We start from the raw sequence: 21,006 nt of genomic DNA on the forward strand, positions 1-21,006 counted from the left end.
CTCCACTGGTTTAAATAAACCTCATAGGAAAAAATGACATTAGAGACAAGTATTTGTTTTGATGTCCCCTACAACCTCCCATAGTTTGTTGGTTTAAATACTTTTTACCCTGTATAGTAAAGATGAAATTACAGTCTGTGGCCAATAATTCTTTCCAACCACCTGGCATAAGAATCCTATTCTCATGGTACGGTTGCTGGTGGTCCAGTCACAGGTATGATGTTTTGGCTCTTGAACTCTTCTCCAAGTTAGGTTTGGAGGCATACGATTTGACTATCCAGGTATGTGCTCCCTACAACACATGCACTTTTCGGGTCCTGTACGGAAATACATCACCATGTTTGATGGGCAGACAACTTATGTCCAAGACTATGAAGCCCATATCATGTTCCAAAATTTTGCTCCCCTTTGCCTTGAGGGACAAATGGTTCAAATGGCTCTGAGCACTATGGGACTCAACTGCTGTGGTCATAAGTCCCCTAGAACTTAGAACTACTTAAACCTAACTAACCTAAGGACAGCACACAACACCCAGCCATCACGAGGCAGAGAAAATCCCTGATCCCACCGGGAATCGAACCCGGGCGTGGGAAGCGAGAATGCTACCGCACAACCACGAGATGCGGGCGAGGGACAAATTACATCTGAAACTACAATGGTTGCAGGATTAAATTGCCCTCACACCAATCACCAATTGTTTGTTGGCCACATCCATTGTGCAGGTCAGAAAACTGGGCAGCTCCTTTGCATTGGCAGTGATTTTAAACCCATGATAAATGCCCAAACAGTTGCAGATCAACACCTGATATCCAGGATGGAGGACGTCATGGCAAAGCTGGCTGGGGCAAGATTTCTGCAAAGATAGATGTTTGCGAAGCTTATCTTCAGTTGCCCTTTGATGACTGGCAAAACACATCCCAATGATTAATACACCCTTTGGCTTAGTTTAGAACATCATTTGTCCTTCAGGATTTCTAGTGCCCTGGGCACCTTCCAGCACTACTTGGAGCAATTGACAAACAGCATCCCAGGAATGGCTAATTATCCGGATGACATTATTGCCATGCAGACAGCCCCAACAGATCTGTTGTACAGTTTGGAGAAGCTCTTTCAGGTCCTTGAAAGGACTAACTTAAAGTTTACCAAGGGCAATTTTTTTCCCTACCAGTGGAATACTTAGGCACAATTTTTTGCGCTGCAGACATCTGACGTATGCTGAAGCATGCTGAGGCCATCCAAAATCTTCTTTATACCACTGATGTGAAGCAGTTGAAGTTCTTGGCAAATTTAATTATTACAGAAAATTTATTCCTCAGACAGCAGCCACTGCACCATCTGTTACACAAGAATGTAAAGTAGCACTGGTTGCCCAGAAGCCAACAGGTGTTTCATGATCTGAAACAGCCACTCCTGAAGCCCACCTGCTCAATCATGTATGATCCTCAGAAGTGGCTGCAGATGTCTCAGATTATGGGCTGAGAGCAGTCATCTCCCATAAGGTCAATGACGTGTAGTGTCTCTTCACTTTCGCTTCCAAGATGATGACCTCAGCTCAATGTAATTATAACCAACTATGACTAAGGCCAATGTCTTCTCTTGTTAACTGATCATAAGCCATTACTATCTTTCTCTTACACATGGATGCTAGCATATCTCAAAGGATGGCATGCAGCTTTCAAAGGTGGGCCATGTTCCTCTATATATATATACAGATATGATGTTCAGTACTGTACTATCACTCAACATTTAAACGCTGATGTTCTCTTTCATCTTTCAGAAGGACAGAATATATCCTTTTATACAGTACCAGAAGCTGGTTAACACTGATGTTAACTCCATAGTGGCAGTGGTTCATTTCCTCATCCATCCCTAAGCTGGTTCCTGCCAATCCAGTACTGCAGGAGGTCTCACATTAGGCTGCCACATGTTGGCCATTACATAAGAAGTTCATCTACCTAGTGATAACAGTGTCATGAGCCCATGGTCTTCAAAGCTAAAGGTGTTCTCCTTTTCTAGCATGTTAATGGCAAGAAACAGGTCATCATCTCCAGAGCCCTTCACTGTCAAGTTCTCAACTCATCCATTAAGGATGAAGAGGCTGGCACGAGAATATGTATAATGGAGGGACATCAAATGCACTCTTGCTGACTAACAGTCCTGCCAATGCCACTAGGAGGCCCCACCAAGGAGATATTTCCAGTAGCCTCTGCCTACACAGTCGTGTTTGTGACTATATCTGAATACTGTGGATCTATTTTTAGGAGCTCAATGGCTTATTTTGATCAAAGCAGGAAATTTCCATACATTTCTTGTATGAGGCCCATTACTTCTTCCCAAACTTGTCTACTAATGTCATGCATCTTTTCGATTGAAAAGTTGCTGACCAGTCTGGTCACACATATCAGGCCTCAATTTTGTTCACAAGACATGGGGCAATTCTGTGAGGTGAATGGCATGCAACATGATCAAACGGTAGCCTTTCATTTGGAACCTGATGGCTTTGCTCAGCATTTTGTTCAGACTTTCAAGACACAAACAGCCAAGCTACAGCAGCCTTGGAATGGAACAGGCAACAGTCCGTGCAATGAGTATTTAAGTATTCGCACCACACCTAGCCAGCTAGTTCCAGCTGTGGGCTGTCCCAGACGCTCTCAACCCTGTACATTCAACAAGCAGCCAAACTGAATACAAGTGTGAAGCTATCACTCTCACCACTGAACAGTGCCTCATTGGATTCGGCCAATAGTGGACAGTAAACTTTCACGTGGACTTATTTTCTCTGTGAGGAACTTCCCAGTTGGACTTGGTCTCAATAACATACTTTCTAGCTGTTCTAGTATGTCAGTGATTAATTAACTGCTCATTCAAGCACAACAGAACTTTTGTTTCTTTGTTTCAACTCTGAGAAGATTTCACTGTGGATTACCATAATGTCTGATATAGTGGATTTTAACAATCTATAAATCCATGACATTGACCAACCATGGGTGCCATTTCATCACATGTATTTGCAAGTAAGCTACTAACAGACTACACCTTTATCTGAAAAAATACTGTATATCTTCCATTTCTTGTATGACAAAGACCCTTTCACATTGACGGTTCAGTTTCTAGCGTATAACAGTTCCTCCATTACCTCATCATTCCAATTAATGAACCAAACATAAGCTAGCAGCTTTTTTCTTCTACATAAAAGAGCATCTAATCAATTTCTCATGAAACTGTGACATTACTCAATGTAACTGATCTCACCTAGCAACATGTTCAGTTTCTAACATTGTACTGACAATTTCTTTAATTGTGTTAAAACAAGTGTTTGCTCAACAGTAAGTGATATGTCAACAATGGCAAACAGATGCTACACGCCAATTGCAAACAATCTTTCCTGAAGTTTCTGGTTAACAATAGGTGAACAAAGTGATACAAAACTTTGTTGTTGAGTTCAAATTTTATGAAAATCATAAACAATCATTCAACAGAAAACTTATGTGAAATTTCAATTTTTTCATGACACTATTTCTTTAAACACTACCTGTCAATACTCAGCCTATTTCTGAGGTGCTATTCTTTTAACAGCAGCAAATGACTACTGTAGTACCACTGTTCACGTTTACGTCGCACTTCACTTAGCGTAGACCGGGACTGTGTCCTAGGCATGCCCGATGTTAACTGACTGGGCACGGCCCGTGCTGCCGGAGTTGTTGTTGTTGTCAGGCCGGCAGAGGTCACGTCCGAATTCTCGCGTGCCCTCTGGTGGACGGGACTCTACTTGCGGCAACTACCGTCCGTGACGCGCCGTGCCAATGTGCGCCTCCCGCGATCTTTCTGGTGGCTACTGCACTCCTCCTCCTTCGGGGGGTGAAGCCACTGTGATCCACTGCGTCGGAAGGTGGAGCGTCGGGCAGGAGCGATGACCCCCACATCCATTGGATGGTCGGAGTCGAGGGGATCAGCCAACCCTCGAGCCGGAACCTTCGAATACGGCTGGAAGTGACCCACACGAAGAGGCCCCCGTCGTCCCACAACCGGAGCCCGGGACAGAACGGGCAACAAGCTGTCGAACTCCGGATCCTGTTCCACCTCGGGAGGGGCAAGACCCAGTGGCGGGGACGAAGGGGAAGGGACGACCACAGGTGAACCAGCCTCCTGAGAAACCGGGCCGGCTAGGGGGGCCGGCTCTCGCTGGGGCATCACGAACGATGGCAATGCCGGTGCTGGAGCTACTGGAGGCTGCCAAGGCTGAGAACCATCTCCGTGCGGCAGAGTCACAGCGGGGAGAGGAGGTAACGTCCCCTGTGAAACCAACACAGGTGCCGGCAATGGGGAAGCCGGTGTCCGAGAGGTCGGAGGGTGGGTGCCCGAACGTGGATGTAGCTGATTTTGGTGACGACGTACCACCCGGTCCCCTGCCTGCAAGGTATAGAGCCGGCGGCCATTTCGGCGCAGGACCACCGCCGGTATCCAACGTGGATTGCGACCAAACCCACGGGCCCAGACCGACATACCCAGTGGAAAACCAGGTACTCCGTTTTGTGAAGACTGGCGAGGACCAGGCTGGAGGAGGTGCAGCAGAGTCCTAGGTTGACGCCCATGGAGGAGCTCTGTGGGGCTGTGTTCTCCCATTGGTGTGGTCCGGTATGCCGTCAAGAAAAACGTCAATGCTTCCTCTGCAGGAAATTCGTGCACATACTTTTTCATCTGCGTCTTAAATGTGTGCACCATGCGCTCGGCTTCCCCATTCGATTGTGGATGGAAGGGGGGAGAGCAAACGTGCTGAATACCGAAGCGCCTACAAAAATCCTGGAAGGTCTGCGAAATAAACTGCGGTCCATTGTCCGTGACAAGGGTGATTGGCAGACCTTAAACAGAAAAGATTTTTGCTAGTGCCTGGATTGCAACTTCTGAAGTGGTTGAGGAGCAGCAAACCACATATGGGAAGCGGGAATAAGCATCAATGACAATGAGCCAAAAGCCATTGAGAAACGGGCCCGCAAAATCGATGTGAACACGTTCCCATGCTTGGGTTGCCGGCGGCCATGAAGAGAACGCTGACCTGGGAGATGCTTGTTGGCTCGCACACTGGGAACAGGCGGCCACCAAGTGCTCAATTTCTCTGTCAATACCGGGCCAGTACACATGTCTGCGAGCCAAGGTTTTAGTACGGGAAACACCCCAGTGCCCCGCATGTATGGAGGATGCCGTATGGTGGTGAGATTCAATCTCTGAAGCTCTGCTGTGGTGGCACGTGAAGTGTGTGGTTTGGCATTGTCATGCTGCAGGAAAACATTTCCCTTTTCCTTTCGGACCTTTGTTAGCCATCATTTCAGAGTTCGCAGCATTGTGATGTAACACTCCGAATTAATTGTTGTTCCACGATCAAGGAAATCAACATGGATAACATCATCTGTGTCCCAGAACACTGTGGCAATGATTTTTCCATCTGAAGGCTGCATCTTGAACTTCTTTCCCTGGGGCAAGTCTTTTTGTCAATATTCCATAGACCGACATTTCATCTCCGGGTCGTCATGGTGTACCCATGTTTTGTCTCCTGACACAATTGAATGGAGAAAGGCATCACCTTCATTCTTGTAACATGAGAGGAGTTCCTGGCAAATTTAAAGTATGTGCGCTTTCATTTCAGGAGTCAGCATCTGGGGTATCCATCATGCACAGATCTTGCGATAGCCAAGCAAAGCAATAATGTGACCCACACATTCTTGTGAAACGCCAATTGTGCTTGTAATTTCTCTCTGAGTGATACGATGATCATCCTGAATCAATTTGTCACCATTTTACTTGTGAAACTTGGTGGATGCTGTCACAGGATGTCCAATTCATTGTTTGTCATGCAGGTTTGATGTTCCCACCTCAACATCTATAAACGTACTTGCCCAACAATGCACAGTACTCACATCAACACAATCACCGTAAAATGCTTTCATTCTGATGAATCTCCTTTGGGGTGACACCTTCTGCTGTCAAGAATTCAATGACTGCACATTGCTTATATCGCATAGACCAACTGTCTGCGCAGAGGTCCATACTTTACACTGTAACAACACAACCGTTCAATGCTAAGGCTTCCTGCCAACTGGAGCTGCAGTGAAGAGGCTACGGAACAAGCCAGCACCTGCCGCATACCAATGCTGCCAACTGTTGAAGAGTTATGAAGATGCAGACATTACTTTTCAGTCAATCCTCGTATTTATGGATTCTGCCAGATAATGTCCTTACTGTTGTGTAAGTCAGCTACAGCTGTGTGTGAGATTCCTAGAGTGAAGTTAAACCTTATCAGCTATACCATGGTATTCTTTTTCGTCCACATGAATTAACTAACTACTGCAGTGACTTCCAGCACTGTCTATTAGTATTGTCACACATGTGTTACTATATGGAAACTTGCCAGTATTCGGTTTAACCAGCATGTACGGTGAATTAGATGAGCAAATTCTGCATATTTTCTTGTGACTCAGGACAATTATTTTATTTTATTGTGAACTTATTGACTTTTGTTTCATGTTGCAACGTACTTATGCAAATGTGATAAATAACTGTTGCCACAGAAGACTGTGTCACAAAAATTTAGTTCCTATTTGATGGTCATAGAAAAATTATTAGAAAAGTTTAAACTGATTGTAAATCACACTCTGGAAAAGTCTGTGCAAAGTAAGTGGATTAAGGACAGAAAGGACCCACTGTGGTTTAGCAACAAAATTTCAGAAAATGCTCAGAAAAATAGATTGTTGCACTCTTGGTTAAAAAATGAATGCAGAAATGTCATAGGCAAAGGCAGAAATTTGTGTGGCTATAAAAATATCAATATGGAAAGTATACTATAGTTTTCATAGTCATACATTAGTGAAATATTTTTTTAAGAATCCTTGAAAATTCTGTTTCTACATAAAATTGCTAAGCTGCTCACAGCAGAAGAAAAGCTGAAATTAAAATTTTGTTTTAAAGGTCCACACAGTCATATCATCATTTAACCACTACACAAACTTCCAGACATCAATGGACGGCATCGAAATAGACATCCCAGGCATTGAAAAGCAACTGAAAGAATTGAAAACAAATTAGTCACCAGGTCTGGATGGAACCCCAATGTGTTTTTACAGAGAGCACTCTTTAGTATTGGCCACTTCCACAGATTGACTTTTATTACAAATATCTCAGCTTGTGAAAGTAACTGCAAAAGAGTGCAGGTCACTCTCATATATAAGAAAGGTAAAAGAATCGACCCATAAAATTACTGACCAATATCCTTAACATCACTTTGGAGCAAAATTCTTGAATATGTTTAAAGGCCAAATATAACAAAATTTTCTTGAGAGAGAAAAGCATTGGACACAGGTCAGAACACATCTATAAAGAATTGCTCATGTGAAAATTAGCCTGCCATTTTCTTGCACAATATCCTGTGAAACTTGAGTGAAGGGCAACAGGCAGATTCCATATTCCTAGATTTGTGGAAGGCATTTGACACAGTGGCCTACTGCAGACTACAAACATATGGAATAGGTAATCAGATATGTGAGTGACTCAAAAGACTTTTTAAATAATAAAACTCAACACATTATCCTGACCAGTGAGTGTTCATTGGAAGCAAAGATATCATTGGGAGTGCCCTATGGAACAGGTCCACTCTTGTTCTCCATATACGACCAATGATCTGACAGATAGCATAAGCAGGGATCTGTGACCATTCACTAATGAGGCTGTAGTGTACGAGAAAGTGTCATCTTTGTGTGACTGTAGGAGAATACCACATGACTTGGACAAAGTTTCTTTTTGGTGTAATGACTGACACTTTGCTCTAACTGTAGATGAATATAAGTTAACGCAGATGAGTAGGAAAAACAATCCTGTAAAGTTCAAATACAGTACTAGAGGTGTGCTGCTTGTCACAGTCAAGTCAATTAAATATCTAGGCATAATATTTCAAAATGACATAAAACGGAGCAAGCACACAAGGTCATTTTTAGGGAAGGCGAATGGTCAACTACAGTTTGGTGGGAGAATTCTAGTAATATGCAGCTCATTTATTAAGGAGATGACAAAGAGAAAAATTGTGATTGATTCAATAATTGAGGAGGGTTACAGGGCTAAACGGTGAGGTTATCAGTCCCACGATTCCAAAGTTATTTGCAGAAGACAGAGAGGGTTCACTAAAAGTGGATGGATCCAGCCAGAGGAGTCAAATTATAAAACAAGGAAGTTAAAACACACCAGTATAAGGCATAAAAGGGTAGCCCAAAACTAAAAACTGGGAAAACAAAGGGATAAAAGAGAGGTCTTGCAAGGGGAGTGATCGTGGATCTCAGACCAAGAAAACATGAAGAGGGGGCCCCAATCAGAACCACCCTGCCCTTGCTCTAAGAGTAAAGCAAAACGTTATATCTGAAAATAAAAAACACTTCCACAGAGGAATTTAGGACCAGTTCAACCACCCATGAATTGTCTGCTAATATTAAAATTAAGGAATCTAGAAAGCTATACATATTAAGAGGAGCCAAAAGAAGGGAACATTCCACCAATATATGGGATACCATCAGTCTGGCTCCATAAACACATTGTGGGTGTGGTTTGGTACAGAAGAGAAAACACTGAGTGAGTCTGGTATGACCAATGTGTAGACAGCATAAGGCAGTGGACTCCTTCTGAGAAGGGAGAGCGCCAAACTGCAAAAGACTCCTTGATTGTGCGGAGTTTATTACTGAGAGCAGTAGCACATCACATTTCATTCCACTTTTGGGCAAAGAGAGATTTGACATAGATTTGCATATCCACAGCATGAAAGGGAATAGGGGGGGGAGGGGGTGGGGAAGAGGTAAGTATCTGTTGCTCTACGCAGTTCATTCCCTGGGTTGCCCACATGACTTGGCACCCAGAGGGCAGCCAAGGGCGGAGAGAAGATCATGGATAGCAGAGACCAAAGGGTGACAAGAGTAGCATCAGTCGATAGCTTGCAGGCTACTCATGAGTTGGTACATATTACAGCACTGTGGAGGGAGGCCTGAGTAACAAAAAGGAGGGCCTTATGAATGGCTTGCAGCTCTGCAATGGACACACTACATGATCCTGGCAATAAATGGTGTTATAAGCCAGCAGGAGATGTGAAAGCATAGCCTGCCTTATCTATCATCTTATAACCATCAGTGTAGAAGATGGTGACGCCCTGGAACTCTACAAGTATGGAACATACAAGATGCTCTAAGATCATAGGGGTGACAGAGACCTCGGGACCCTAAGAAAAATTATGCAGTCTATTCTTGGATACTGCTTGAGTATTTGGGACTCCCACCAGGTCGGATTCAAGGAAGACATCAAAGAAATTCATAGGAATTCTGGTAGACTGTTACTGATAGGATTGATCAACAAGTGAGTATTACAGAAATGCTTCACGAACTCAAATGGAAATTCCTGAAGAAAAAATGGCATTCCTTTTGCAAAACACAATTGAGAAAGTTTAGAGAATTGGCTTTTGCAGTGTGATTCTACCACTACCAACGGGCACCTCACAAAAAGAACTTGAAGACAAGACAAGAGAAATCAGGGGTCATTCAGATGCATATAGAAAATGAGGTTTCATTTGCTCCACTTGTGATTCGAACAGGAAAGGGAATGACTACCAATTTACAAAATAACCTTCAACTTGTACAATATAGTGGCTTGCAGAATATGTATGTAGATGTAGATCAGTGGTTCTCAAAGTAGTCGGTACTGCTCTCCGGGTGGTAAGCGGGATCCAACGGGCGGTCACAGTATTTTGAGCTACTGTGGGAGACATAGCTCTGTCTCACCAAGTCCTATGGAGATGATCCAAATATCTGCATTGCTTCAAGTTCGTGCCACTGGTTGGTGCTGAAATACATTGCGAATTGTCAAAAGAATGAATAGCATCCACTGTGGACTTGATACACTATTTGTATCTTAAAAAAAAATTATGTTGCTTATGCAGACTCAGTTGAATTTAGCCTAAATTTTATACTGTAGTCAAATTGCAGAAAAATAACGTTTCATTAACTTTTCTATCAAGCTCATTTAACATGCAGCTTCTTGTAGCCTGCTGAGTGTACAGGATATATTTTTAAAGTTATTAAGAAGTGGGAGTCAAATGTAAATGTTGACAAATGTTAATAATCACAAGTCATAATTGTAGGACTATAGAGATAGATATTTGATGGAGGTTATTTCTTAATGACGCTTATTTCAAAATATTTCAGAAAAGAAATGGCAGGTCCAAAGAAAAAATGTAGACAATGTAATGTATAGTACCTGAAGTATGGGTGTATCCCAATGCCTGCAAACCAGTAGCTATGAATGTGCCTAATAGGTGAAAGAGTCTTCTCTAATTAGGCCATGAGGCCTTGCAGAATAGCTGAACATCTGTGAAAGACAATTCCTGACAAGGTGAACATGGATTTAAGCTTTTTAGTCTCTGCAAAATAAATTTGAGAAGCAAACATGTTTCACAATGGCCCACAACAAAGTACTGACACTCTCTTGCACTATACAACATTTCATTGTTGCTAGCTAAATATGGACAAAAACATACAACAGGTGAGGGACTCATCCTACCAGCTGTTAGTTAGGCTCTGTGAACTGTTTTACATAACTCACCACATGGCATAAGTGAGACTATTGCACTGAGTAACAGTTCTGTGCAAAGGCAAATAGATGAAGTGGATGATAATGTGGAAGACACGATATGCTCTATCCTTAGAATGATAGATTTTGCATAACAACTTGATGAGTCAATGAGCGAATCTTTACTTTTAGTTTTACATATGCTTCATAAAAATGAAAGATTGGTTCAGAGGTACTATTTGCACAGCAACTAAACATACATACTAAGAGAGAATCAATAAATGGTGTTGTTGAACAACTCTTCAGAAAGAAGTAAATCCCACATAGGAATATACTTTCTTGTGTATCCGACAGTGCATCGTCATTGGTAGGTCACTACAATGAGTTTATTGCCTACTTGATGAAAGCTGTCACAGGTATGTTTACAATTTACTGTGTCATTTATCACCACCATTTAGTAGAAAAAATCTAAGGGGCTGCTTACACAACTTGATTCCAACTGTCATCACTGCGATGGCAAAATTAAATCCCTAGCTGTCAGTAATGGACCTTTTCAGATGTTCTGTGGATGATGAAAATTTTGAATGTCTGCTTTTTCATACAGAAGTTTAATGGCTGTCAAAAGGCAGCTGTATTAAAAGGTTTTATGACTCCTTTGGTATTGCTGTGGAGCTTTTCTGAAAGGTTGTGTTTTTTGCACAGTGAAGAACTAAAAATGATCAGACATGATGTTGCTTACCTGTCAGATTTGTTTCCAAAACTTGATGAAATTAATGTCCATTTGCAAGGTAACTTTATCAAAGCCAAATCTGTGAGTTCAACATTTGTTTCAAAGCTGGTTTGTTCAAGAGGAACCTAGGCTGTGGAGAGTTATACTGATTTCCAAGCTTCTAAGGCTTAGGTGAAAAGATTAGAATTCATGTGAATAATCTGCATGTTTACTGTATTATATGTGAGTTCTGGATGACAGAACAATTTAATTATCTGATTTTGATGGAAATTCCAGTCTGGGTGATAAATCCATTTTCAGATATTAGGAAAGTGGGAGTTTAGGAGGAAAGAAATAATGGAGTTAGAAACTGATATTAACTTAAAACTAAAATTTCAGAAGTCTTATCAGGATTTTTGGTTTCAGAAACCCATCCTTTGTAAGTATCCTACAGTATGGAGAAAGATTAATAACCTCCTCCATTCATTCCCTCACCGTATCACATAGAACATTGTTTTAGTGTGGTGGTGTGACTATTTTCAATGCAAAGAAATAGCGTTCAGATAACTCAATGGGCAGATCTGAGGCTCTTATTAACTGATATCTCTTCATCAAGTCCATCCATCCCATTATGCTTTTTATGAATGTCAGTTCAGAACATTTCAATGCAAAGTCATTGTTCAGTTATAAAGCTAATCTCATTACTTAATTTAAAATAAATTTCAATATTTGTTTTAAAGTAACATGAGCCATTTTTCCATATTTAGACTTTAAAAATTAGTAATTGATAATTTAGGGTGGCACTGAGGATCTAGGATGATTAAGGGGGGCACTGAGGATGAGTGCATTTAGCTAAGTGAGCAGCAGTCTGAAAAAGTTTGAGAACCATTGATGTAGATGATAATGGCTAGGCCTACCATACATATGGGGTTATCCAGACAGTCTTGGTATTTTAGGACTCTGTAGGATAGTGTTTTGGGTTGAAAAAATGTCCGAGGTTTGAGGATTTTATGATTGGTGAGAATTTAAAAAAAATATGTTGACCTATATGTTCAACATTGCATTTTTAAACCACAGATTTCACTTAGTCATTTGGACACACAAGAGGAACAATGTTTCTATGTTGTTTTTGTATACGACATAACTCATCTATAAGTTTTTGGTCATTTTATCTCTAGTCATTTTTTTCTCATCATTTAGAAATGTACAAAAGTAAATATGTGCTTAATGTCAACTTGCAACAGGAATACAAATATTTTTAATTGTGTAAGGAGAGTAACAATGAACATGTTTGTTGTGCACTATACACTAGAGAATCTTCTGTTGCACACACATGAAAGGGTGTTATTAAATACCATGTGAAAACAGTTAAACATAGAAATGCTATTAATGCTGCTGTTTCAACAAACACAATAGTTTTTCAAAGCCAAAGATGGAAATAACAGTGTTGCTAAAGAGGATACTTTTTCATACTGCACTGCTAGACACAAACTCAGTTCCAAAACATCAGACTTCACATTTAAACTGGTTAAAAAGTTATGCCCTCAAATTATCATCTGATACAACCAATACCGAGATGACTATTGTGTTGTCAATTTTATGATGTAACTAAAACAAACAAATCATTTCCGAAAAAAAAAGTTATGTCTGATGAAACATACAACCGAATAAATAAAGTTTACTGTCAGTAAACTGTTATGACTTCAAAGTAATTTCAAAAGTATGATCTAGGGTGCACCCAAAAAATATGGTAAGCCTGGAAAACTGCCAGCCTTACCTACGTGCTCTTTCTTTATTCTTGATGTTCAATTATTCATTGTAATTCATAGTGGCACAATATGTAACAGTCAAACACATGCTGGTGTTTACTAAGTCCATTACTCCTATATGTGGCTGTACATTTGCATTTTTGTAAATGTGAGACAAGGAAAAGGGTTAGAGATGGGTAAAGGGTGATTGATGGAGGTGAACTAGGTGGACTAACATGCATTTGATAGTGGTGACGGATGTTTACAATCTTGAACTCTGGTCTCTGTGTCCTATTTGTGAATCTAAATTTCTCTATAAGATGAATGGTGATATATTCCTTCCTGATTCACAGTTAATCTGCTCAAGATTTCCCATTGTTATGAATACTGTTGAAGTTACAAAAGCTTCAGAAAGTTATAAACATTTTTAAAATCAAAAGTAAACAGACATTAGAAAAGAAAACACAGAAATTGCTTTCAGTAATACAATGACAAGGAACTGTAAAAATAATTCATGCTCACCTCTCCAAATGGAGTAAAAAACTGAATTACATTGCAGTCTTTTGGTTCATTCTGCAGTTGCATGATTCCTGTAACTGCAATAATACTGCCATTGTGATTCCAGCGACAACACACAGCTGCCATACCAGTGTCAATAAGCACAGGCACTGTAGCAATTAAAAAAGAAAATACAGAGGAGATATTTGATTGTGCTCTCATTGACTGTATTATCAATTAAATAAATAAATATTCACATAATCTGTTGTATCACTTTATGCTGTTCATTTTATTCAGAAACGTCATAACAAGTGATGAGAAATGATCAAGTTAAATGTTTCAATGTTACACATATTTGGATGTCATCTACAATTGTCTTACAAATTTTATCAATAATACAATTTGTTGCTTCAGTCATGACTGCTTCAGCACAAATGGTGTTGTTTATAATGCTTTGACCAACTCTTCACTGACTTCTCAGAATACGTTAAAAACAACAACAGTTGATACTGACAATTTCACATGAAAAATAAAGGGAAACAAAATAAGAGCTTTAACTTACTGTCATCGTTTTCTCCTCTCATGATTTGCATGCAGCCATTCTGATAACAAATAGCCAGAACAGGGCAATCTTGATCAACATAGCCATAACGACCATCATACCAATCCATGCTCACAACCTGCAAAGGTCCTGGTATTGTTGGAAGGCAGTGGACTGTTAGTTTCATCTATGAAATTAAAACCAGAAAATGTTCACTGTCTGGGTGACTTCAGGAATGAATCTCAACAAGTTAATGGAATCTTTAAAGAAAGAGAACTCATGTAGGTAACTCTACATTTTTATCAAACCAAGTGTTATTTTCTGTTAAAATATCAGAACTTTGATGTCCTTTAAAGAACACACACACACACACACAGAGAGAGAGAGAGAGAGAGAGAGAGAGAGAGAGGAGGTGGGGGGAGGGGGGGGGGTCAGAAAAGTCAAATCATTCTGTCACAATAGCTCTACCCTATCCCCTCAGAGAACAATACACAGTACAAGCAAACAATGAAATTATATGAGCAAATACCTCAAAAACTACAAGCAATTGCCAATATTTTTTACAGTCGTTTGCTTCAGTACAGAGGGGTAGAAGAATCACTGTTTTCTGTATTGTGGTCAAACAATATAGAAAAATAGATCAAAGGTTCAGTTAAAATTGGATGGAAAAGCATTTAGCAGTGCAGAGGCTCATAAAAATGGGATTATTGCAGCTACTATTAAATGCACTCTCTCTCAAAACTTTCTGTCTCTTTCTATTATCACTATGGTGAAACTACTTTTTACCAAAGAATTCATGTCCCTTGAGATATATTTTCATTATGCATATCACAGGGATATTCTTGTTTCATAAGATAATGATTTATGCCTGTATCAGGCTCATACAGTCTATGTGGCACATTAAGAACACTGCAAGACCCACTCATCCTCAATACTGAAACACAAAACTCATTCATTCACACACCATGTTCCATAAACCCGATGATGATGAAAAGTGCTGGCTACTTTTCTGTAAAGCACACTAAGAATAAATTATGACTAGTGCAAATCTGCCCAAACTGATAAGTATGGTAATTATTTCTAGATTACTTTAGACATGTAAATTAGGAGACAAACAGCTACTTTAAAAAAAAGAAAATTCACTCCTACTCCTCCTCCTCCTCCTCCTCCTGTACTATTCAGCTAATGTCATTGTCCAATACATCAAACAAAGCATTTACGTAACTTCAGCAGTCTACATAATGGAAAAGTCAGGATCTATCCAACACAAATATTAGAATTACAGTGAAGTTAGTGTCTCGAGTCCAAGTATTCTAACACATTATTGAAGGAGTGGCTAATGAGGTATTTTTTTCATTTGGTTTTCAAATACTTAGGGATGTTTATTATTCAGCCTGAGGTTCACTGGCAACCTGTTATACACTTCTGCCCCAGAATGTAAAACTCCATTCAGAACATTATGCAGCAATTGAGCAGCAATTGATAGTCTATATGAAAAGCATTAGGGCTGTTCAGTAAAGAATGATTATACTTGTTTTTGAAAAAACACCATTATTCATCCAGATAATTTTGGTGATACTTTTCAAAACTGTCTCATTTGGATTTGATGCACTTGTTCCAGCATTTACGTCATTCTGCAAAGACATGCTGGAGACAATTTTCTGAAAGACTTTTCAGAACTCTTTCAGAACTGTCTTGCACCTTTCACCTGTGCTACTGGTGACGGAAACGCCTCCTTCGAAGATGTTTCTTCAGAATAGAAAATCCGGATGGATTATGGGGGGAAGGATGCACTTCACTTCGATTTTTGCAACATATTCAGTAGCAGCACTTGCAATATGAGGCTTTGCATAACTGTAGTGCAGCATCCAGCCTGTTTTGCAGGTATGTGGTGTTTTTTTGCCTGATATGGACTTGCAAAGTTTCCAGGACATGCCTACAGTATTGTCCAGTTATTGATGCATGCACAGATACAATATGCTGGTAAACCATTCCATGAATATCAAAAACTGGAGTGACCATAACATTCTCATCAGAAGCAACCAGTTCTGCTTCTTGGTGGGGTGCATGATGAAGAAGATTTCCTCACTGAGCTTTGCTGTTTGCTTTCAGGATCAAAACGATATAGCCAAGTTTTATCAACAGTGACTACCTTTGACGGAAACTCCATATTTTCACTTACATCAAGTTCTACTGCATGCAGATCTATATGCAATGTTCTTTTGTATGGGAATCAGTACTATTGGAATCCACCAGGCCCAAACACTTGGGTGGTACCCAGTGAAATTTTCAGTGTTTCAGAAAGTGTTCGTATGGTGATTCATTGCGCTTCTCTCACAATAACAGCAGCAGCGATAATGTTTTCTTTGGTAAGAGCAGTAACAAGTCCACCTTTCTTTGAAACTGATTGTCTCCACTCTTTAAACGATCTTCAAGCTGTGCTTCAGGAAAAAACAGGCCTCCTGTAACATTGCATAGGCCTCAGCTGAAGATTTGTTGAAAAGGAAGCAGACTTCCAAAGTCGCATATTGTCTGTCGCGCAACACATCCATTATTACAGTAGGTGACACTGAACATGTCACAGCCTGCCTGTCTTTCACAGATGGGAATCAGAAGTGCCAACAATGAAACTAGTAAGACACATTTGTTAGACATTAAACTAACAGAATATCATAAGATTAAATTCTAACATGAGAAAATATGACAGCAAGAAGTTATCATCATTCTTTATTGAACAGCCCTCATATTTCTGTTTCCAGTACTGTGGCTGTGAATTGCTGAGTTCATACTCAGTTCACTCTCTTTATTAACCTAAAATACCAGTAGGAAGTACATATACTGGAATGTCAATGTAAGAATCCCTACAGCACTGAAGAGGCTTCAGCAAGATGTTCAGTTATCAGTTTCCCACAATATTCTTCCTGAAAGTTAATGTAGCACAAATACTTTTTCCACATTAATTGCAATGCCCCAAAATATTATGCCACAGGACAGAAATGAGTGAAAGTATCACTGAGAGAGACTTCTATGTGCAAAACAGAGAGAACTAACTTCTTGGTTCACTCTTCAACACACTGGTGCCACCTAAGTTTATTATGCATCTGGATGCCTAGAATCTTCACAAATCCATCCATTTGGAAGATAAATGAACAGAGATCAATGTAGTGACATAAAACTGGAAGTTATTTCAGACCAGAATTTACAATCTCACTGATCCACCTCCACACAGTACTCATATACTTATCAAAATCAGAATTACTGCCATAAGTTACTAAGTGTATTCTGTTAAGGATAAACAATATTTTATCTTTAGAATTTTCTATTTAAGTTGTTTTGAAGATTTCATACCGTAAAGCTTCCTTGATTGTCATAAACATGTATCTCGCCATTTCTGAGGCTAAATAGCAACATCTTTCCATCAGGAGACCACTCGACACCAGTGAGTGCAATTCCCTTCAGTTCTTTCCCCCAGATACGATTGCCATCAACAGATCCAACAATTACAGCTCCTGTCATTTTGGAAAAAAGAACCATCAATCACAATGTCAGCCAAATAATTTTAAAACGAATACAGAGAAGAAAACTACAACTGAATAATTAATTTTCTCATTATAACTCTGTTATTTTATAACAAAAACAGCTAATTTTATTTCCTTTTCCAGAAATTAAATATACAGAATATAAATTTACTTCATAGTGAATTAAAATGTGAAGAGAGAACTCTTCACAAAAACTCTCAGGTTTTCCTACCATTCTTGTTGTTTCCAGTTCTTGGGTATTTAGTTGCCTTTATAGCAGATTATTTTAGTAATGTAGCTTGTCACCATTATCAGGTGCCACTGTGCTACAAAAATATTACGAAAATACTCTGAAAAGAAAATTTACTACTCACCACATAGCAAAGATGCTGAGTCACAGATAGGCACAACAAAAAGACTGTCACAAATAAATAAAGCTTTTGGCCATTAAGGCCTTCATCAACAATAGACGCAGACACACACAACACATACACAAATGCAACTCACACACATGACCGAAGTCTCAGCCAAGTGAATCCACACTGCAAGCAGCAGCAGCAGCAGCAGCAGCACCACTGCATGATGGGAGTGGCAACTAGGTGGGGGCAAGGAGGAGGCTGGGCGGAGAGGGGGAGGGATAGTACAGTGGGGGTGGCAGACAGTGCACTGCTGCAGGGTAGATAGAGGGCACAGGAGGCAGAAGCAGAAAAGGAGAGACGTAAAAACACTGAGTGTGGTGGTGGAATGACAGCTGTGTTGTGCTGGAATGGGTGAGGACAGCGACTAACAAAGGTTAAGGCCATGAGGGTTATGGGAACATAAGATGTATTGCAGGGGGAGTTCCCACCTGCGCAGTTCAAAAATGCTGGAGTTGGTGGGAAGGATCCATATGGCACAGGCTGTGAAGCAGCCATTGAAATGAAGAATGTCATGTTCGGCAGCATGTTCAGCAACAGGGTGGTCCACTTGTTTCTTGGCCACAGTTTGTAGGTGGCCATTCATGCAGGCAGCCAGCTTGTTGGTTGTCATGCCCACATTGAATGCAGCACAGTGGTTGCAGCTTAGCTTGTAGATCACATGACTGATTTCACAGGTAGTCCTGCCTTTGATGGGATAGCCTTTGATGTTTGTGACAGGGCCTACAGTACGTGGTGGTGGGAGGATCTATAGGACAGGTCTTGCATCTAGGTCTATTACAGGGGTATAAGCCATGAATAAGGGGTTGGGAGCAGGGGTTGTGTAAGGATGGACGAGTATATTGTGTAGGTTCGGTGGACGATGGAATACCACTGTGAGAGGAGTGGGAAGGATACTGGGCAGGACATTTCTCATTTCAGGGCACAATGAAACCCTGGCAGAGAATGCAAGTTAGTTGCGCCAGTCCTGGGTGGTACTAAGCTACGACAGGAAAGCTCCTTTGTGGCCAGACAGTGGGACTTTGGGAGGTGGTGGAAGACTGGAAAGATAAGGCACGGGAGATTTGTTTTTTTTTTTTACAAGGTTGGGAGGATAATTATGGTCTGTGAAGGCTACAGTGAGATCTTCAGCACATATACCAGGTGAAACAAATGTGGGAGAAGTTGTTGAGGTTCTGGAGGAATATGGATAGGGTGTCCTCTCCATCAATCCAGTTCAATTGCTCTTCCAACTCCTTTGCTGCCTCTGACAGAATTACAATGTCATCGGCAAACCTGAAAGATTTTATTTGTTCTCTCTGGACTTTTAATTCCTACTCCAAATTTTTCTTTTGTTTCCTTTACTGCTTGCTTAAAGTACAGATTGAGTAACATCGGGGATAGGTACAGTCCTGTCTCACTCCCTTCCCAACTGCTGCTTCCCTTTCATGCCCCTCGACTCCTATAACTGCCATGTGGTATCTATACAAAATGTAAATAACCTTTTGCTCCCTGTTTTTTTACCCCTTCCACTTTTAGAATTTGAAAGAAAATATTTCAGTCAACACTGTCAAAAGCTTTCTCTTAAGTCTACAAATGCTATAAACATAGGTTTGCCTTTCCTTAACCTATCTTTTATGAGAAGTCATAGAGTCAGTATTGCCTTGCTTGTTCCTATATTTCTCCAGAATCCAAAATGATCTTCCCCAAGGTTGGATTTCACCAGTCCTTCCATTCTTCTGTAAAGAATTTGTGTTAACATTTTGCAACAATGACTTATTAAACTGATTGGTAATTTTCACATCTGTCAGCAAGTGCTTTCTTTGTAACTGGAATTATTATGTTCTTCTTGAAGTCTGAGGGTATTTTGCCTGTCTCATACATCTTGTTTGCCAGATGGAAGAGTTTTGTCATGGCTGGTACTCCAAAGGCTATTAGTAATTCTAACAGAATGTTGTGTACTCCTGGGGCCTTGTTTTGACTTAGGACATTCTATATACTCCATCCACCTTTCTGCTTTCTCTTCTTTGCTTAGAACTTGTTTTCCAAGAGAGCTCTTGATATCTACACATGTGGTTCACTTTTCTCCAAAGGTCTCTTTCAGTTTTCCTGTAGGTGGCATCTATCTTTCCCCTAGCAATATTTGCTTCTCTAGCCATTCCTGCTTAGCCATTTTGCACTTCCTGTCAATCTCATTTTTTAGACATTTCTATTTCCTTTAACCTGATTTATTTACTGCATTTTTTAATATTTTCTCCTTTCATCAATTAAATTCAGTGTCTCTTGTGTTAGCCAAGGATTTTTATTAACCCTTGTCTCTTTACCTACTTGATCCTCTCCTGCCTTCACTATTTCATCTCTCAAAGCTATTATTATTATTATTTCTTTACTTTCTCAGACGTTAAGTCTGGTTGAGAATGGAAAGTGACGCAGACCTTGATCAAGCGTCACTTCCTTTTAACTGTACGGTATGTGTTATATTGCATTTAGGAACTTTCGGGTAATTGAACATGTATCAATAATTACGGATTTCTGTAGTTGTATATATATGTTTGGATGTAGCTGTATTGCATTGATGTACTGGTGGATATTGTGTGGTATGACTCCTGTAGTTGATAGTATAATTGGTATGATGTCAACTTTATCCTGATGCCACATGTCTTTGACTTCCTCAGCCAGTTGGATGTATTTTTCAATTTTTTCTCCTGTTTTCTTTTGTATATTTGTTGTATTGGGTATGGATATTTCGATTAGTTGTGTTAATTTCTTCTTTTTATTGGTGAGTATGATGTCAGGTTTGTTATGTGGCGTTGTTTTATCTGTTATAATGGTTCTGTTCCAGTATAATTTGTATTCATCATTCTCCAGTACATTTTGTGGTGCATACTTGTATGTAGGAACTTGTTGTTTTAAAAGTTTATGTTGAAAGGCAAGCTGTTGATGTATTATTTTTGCGACATTGTCATGTCTTCTGGGGTATTCTGTATTTGCTAGTATTGTACATCCGCTT

At 40.2% G+C, this 21,006-nt stretch overlaps 1 protein-coding gene across 2 annotated transcripts in view; it reads right to left on the reverse strand.

Annotated features, from left to right (window-relative positions):
- The window catches only part of LOC126260758 (WD repeat-containing protein 35), a 208,913-nt gene that overhangs the window by 111,180 nt on the left and 76,727 nt on the right, over window positions 1-21,006 (reverse strand). For both annotated transcript variants that reach the window (XM_049958106.1, XM_049958100.1), the window contains exons 5-7: window positions 17,432-17,592; window positions 14,105-14,270; window positions 13,567-13,712 (exon numbers count right to left, since the gene is read on the reverse strand). In XM_049958106.1, the coding sequence (XP_049814063.1) occupies window positions 13,567-13,712; window positions 14,105-14,270; window positions 17,432-17,592 (473 nt within the window). The remainder of the gene's footprint in view (window positions 1-13,566; window positions 13,713-14,104; window positions 14,271-17,431; window positions 17,593-21,006) is intronic.

The sequence above is a fragment of the Schistocerca nitens genome, chromosome 1 (genome assembly GCF_023898315.1).
Source record: "Schistocerca nitens isolate TAMUIC-IGC-003100 chromosome 1, iqSchNite1.1, whole genome shotgun sequence".
NCBI lineage: Eukaryota > Metazoa > Arthropoda > Insecta > Orthoptera > Acrididae > Schistocerca > Schistocerca nitens.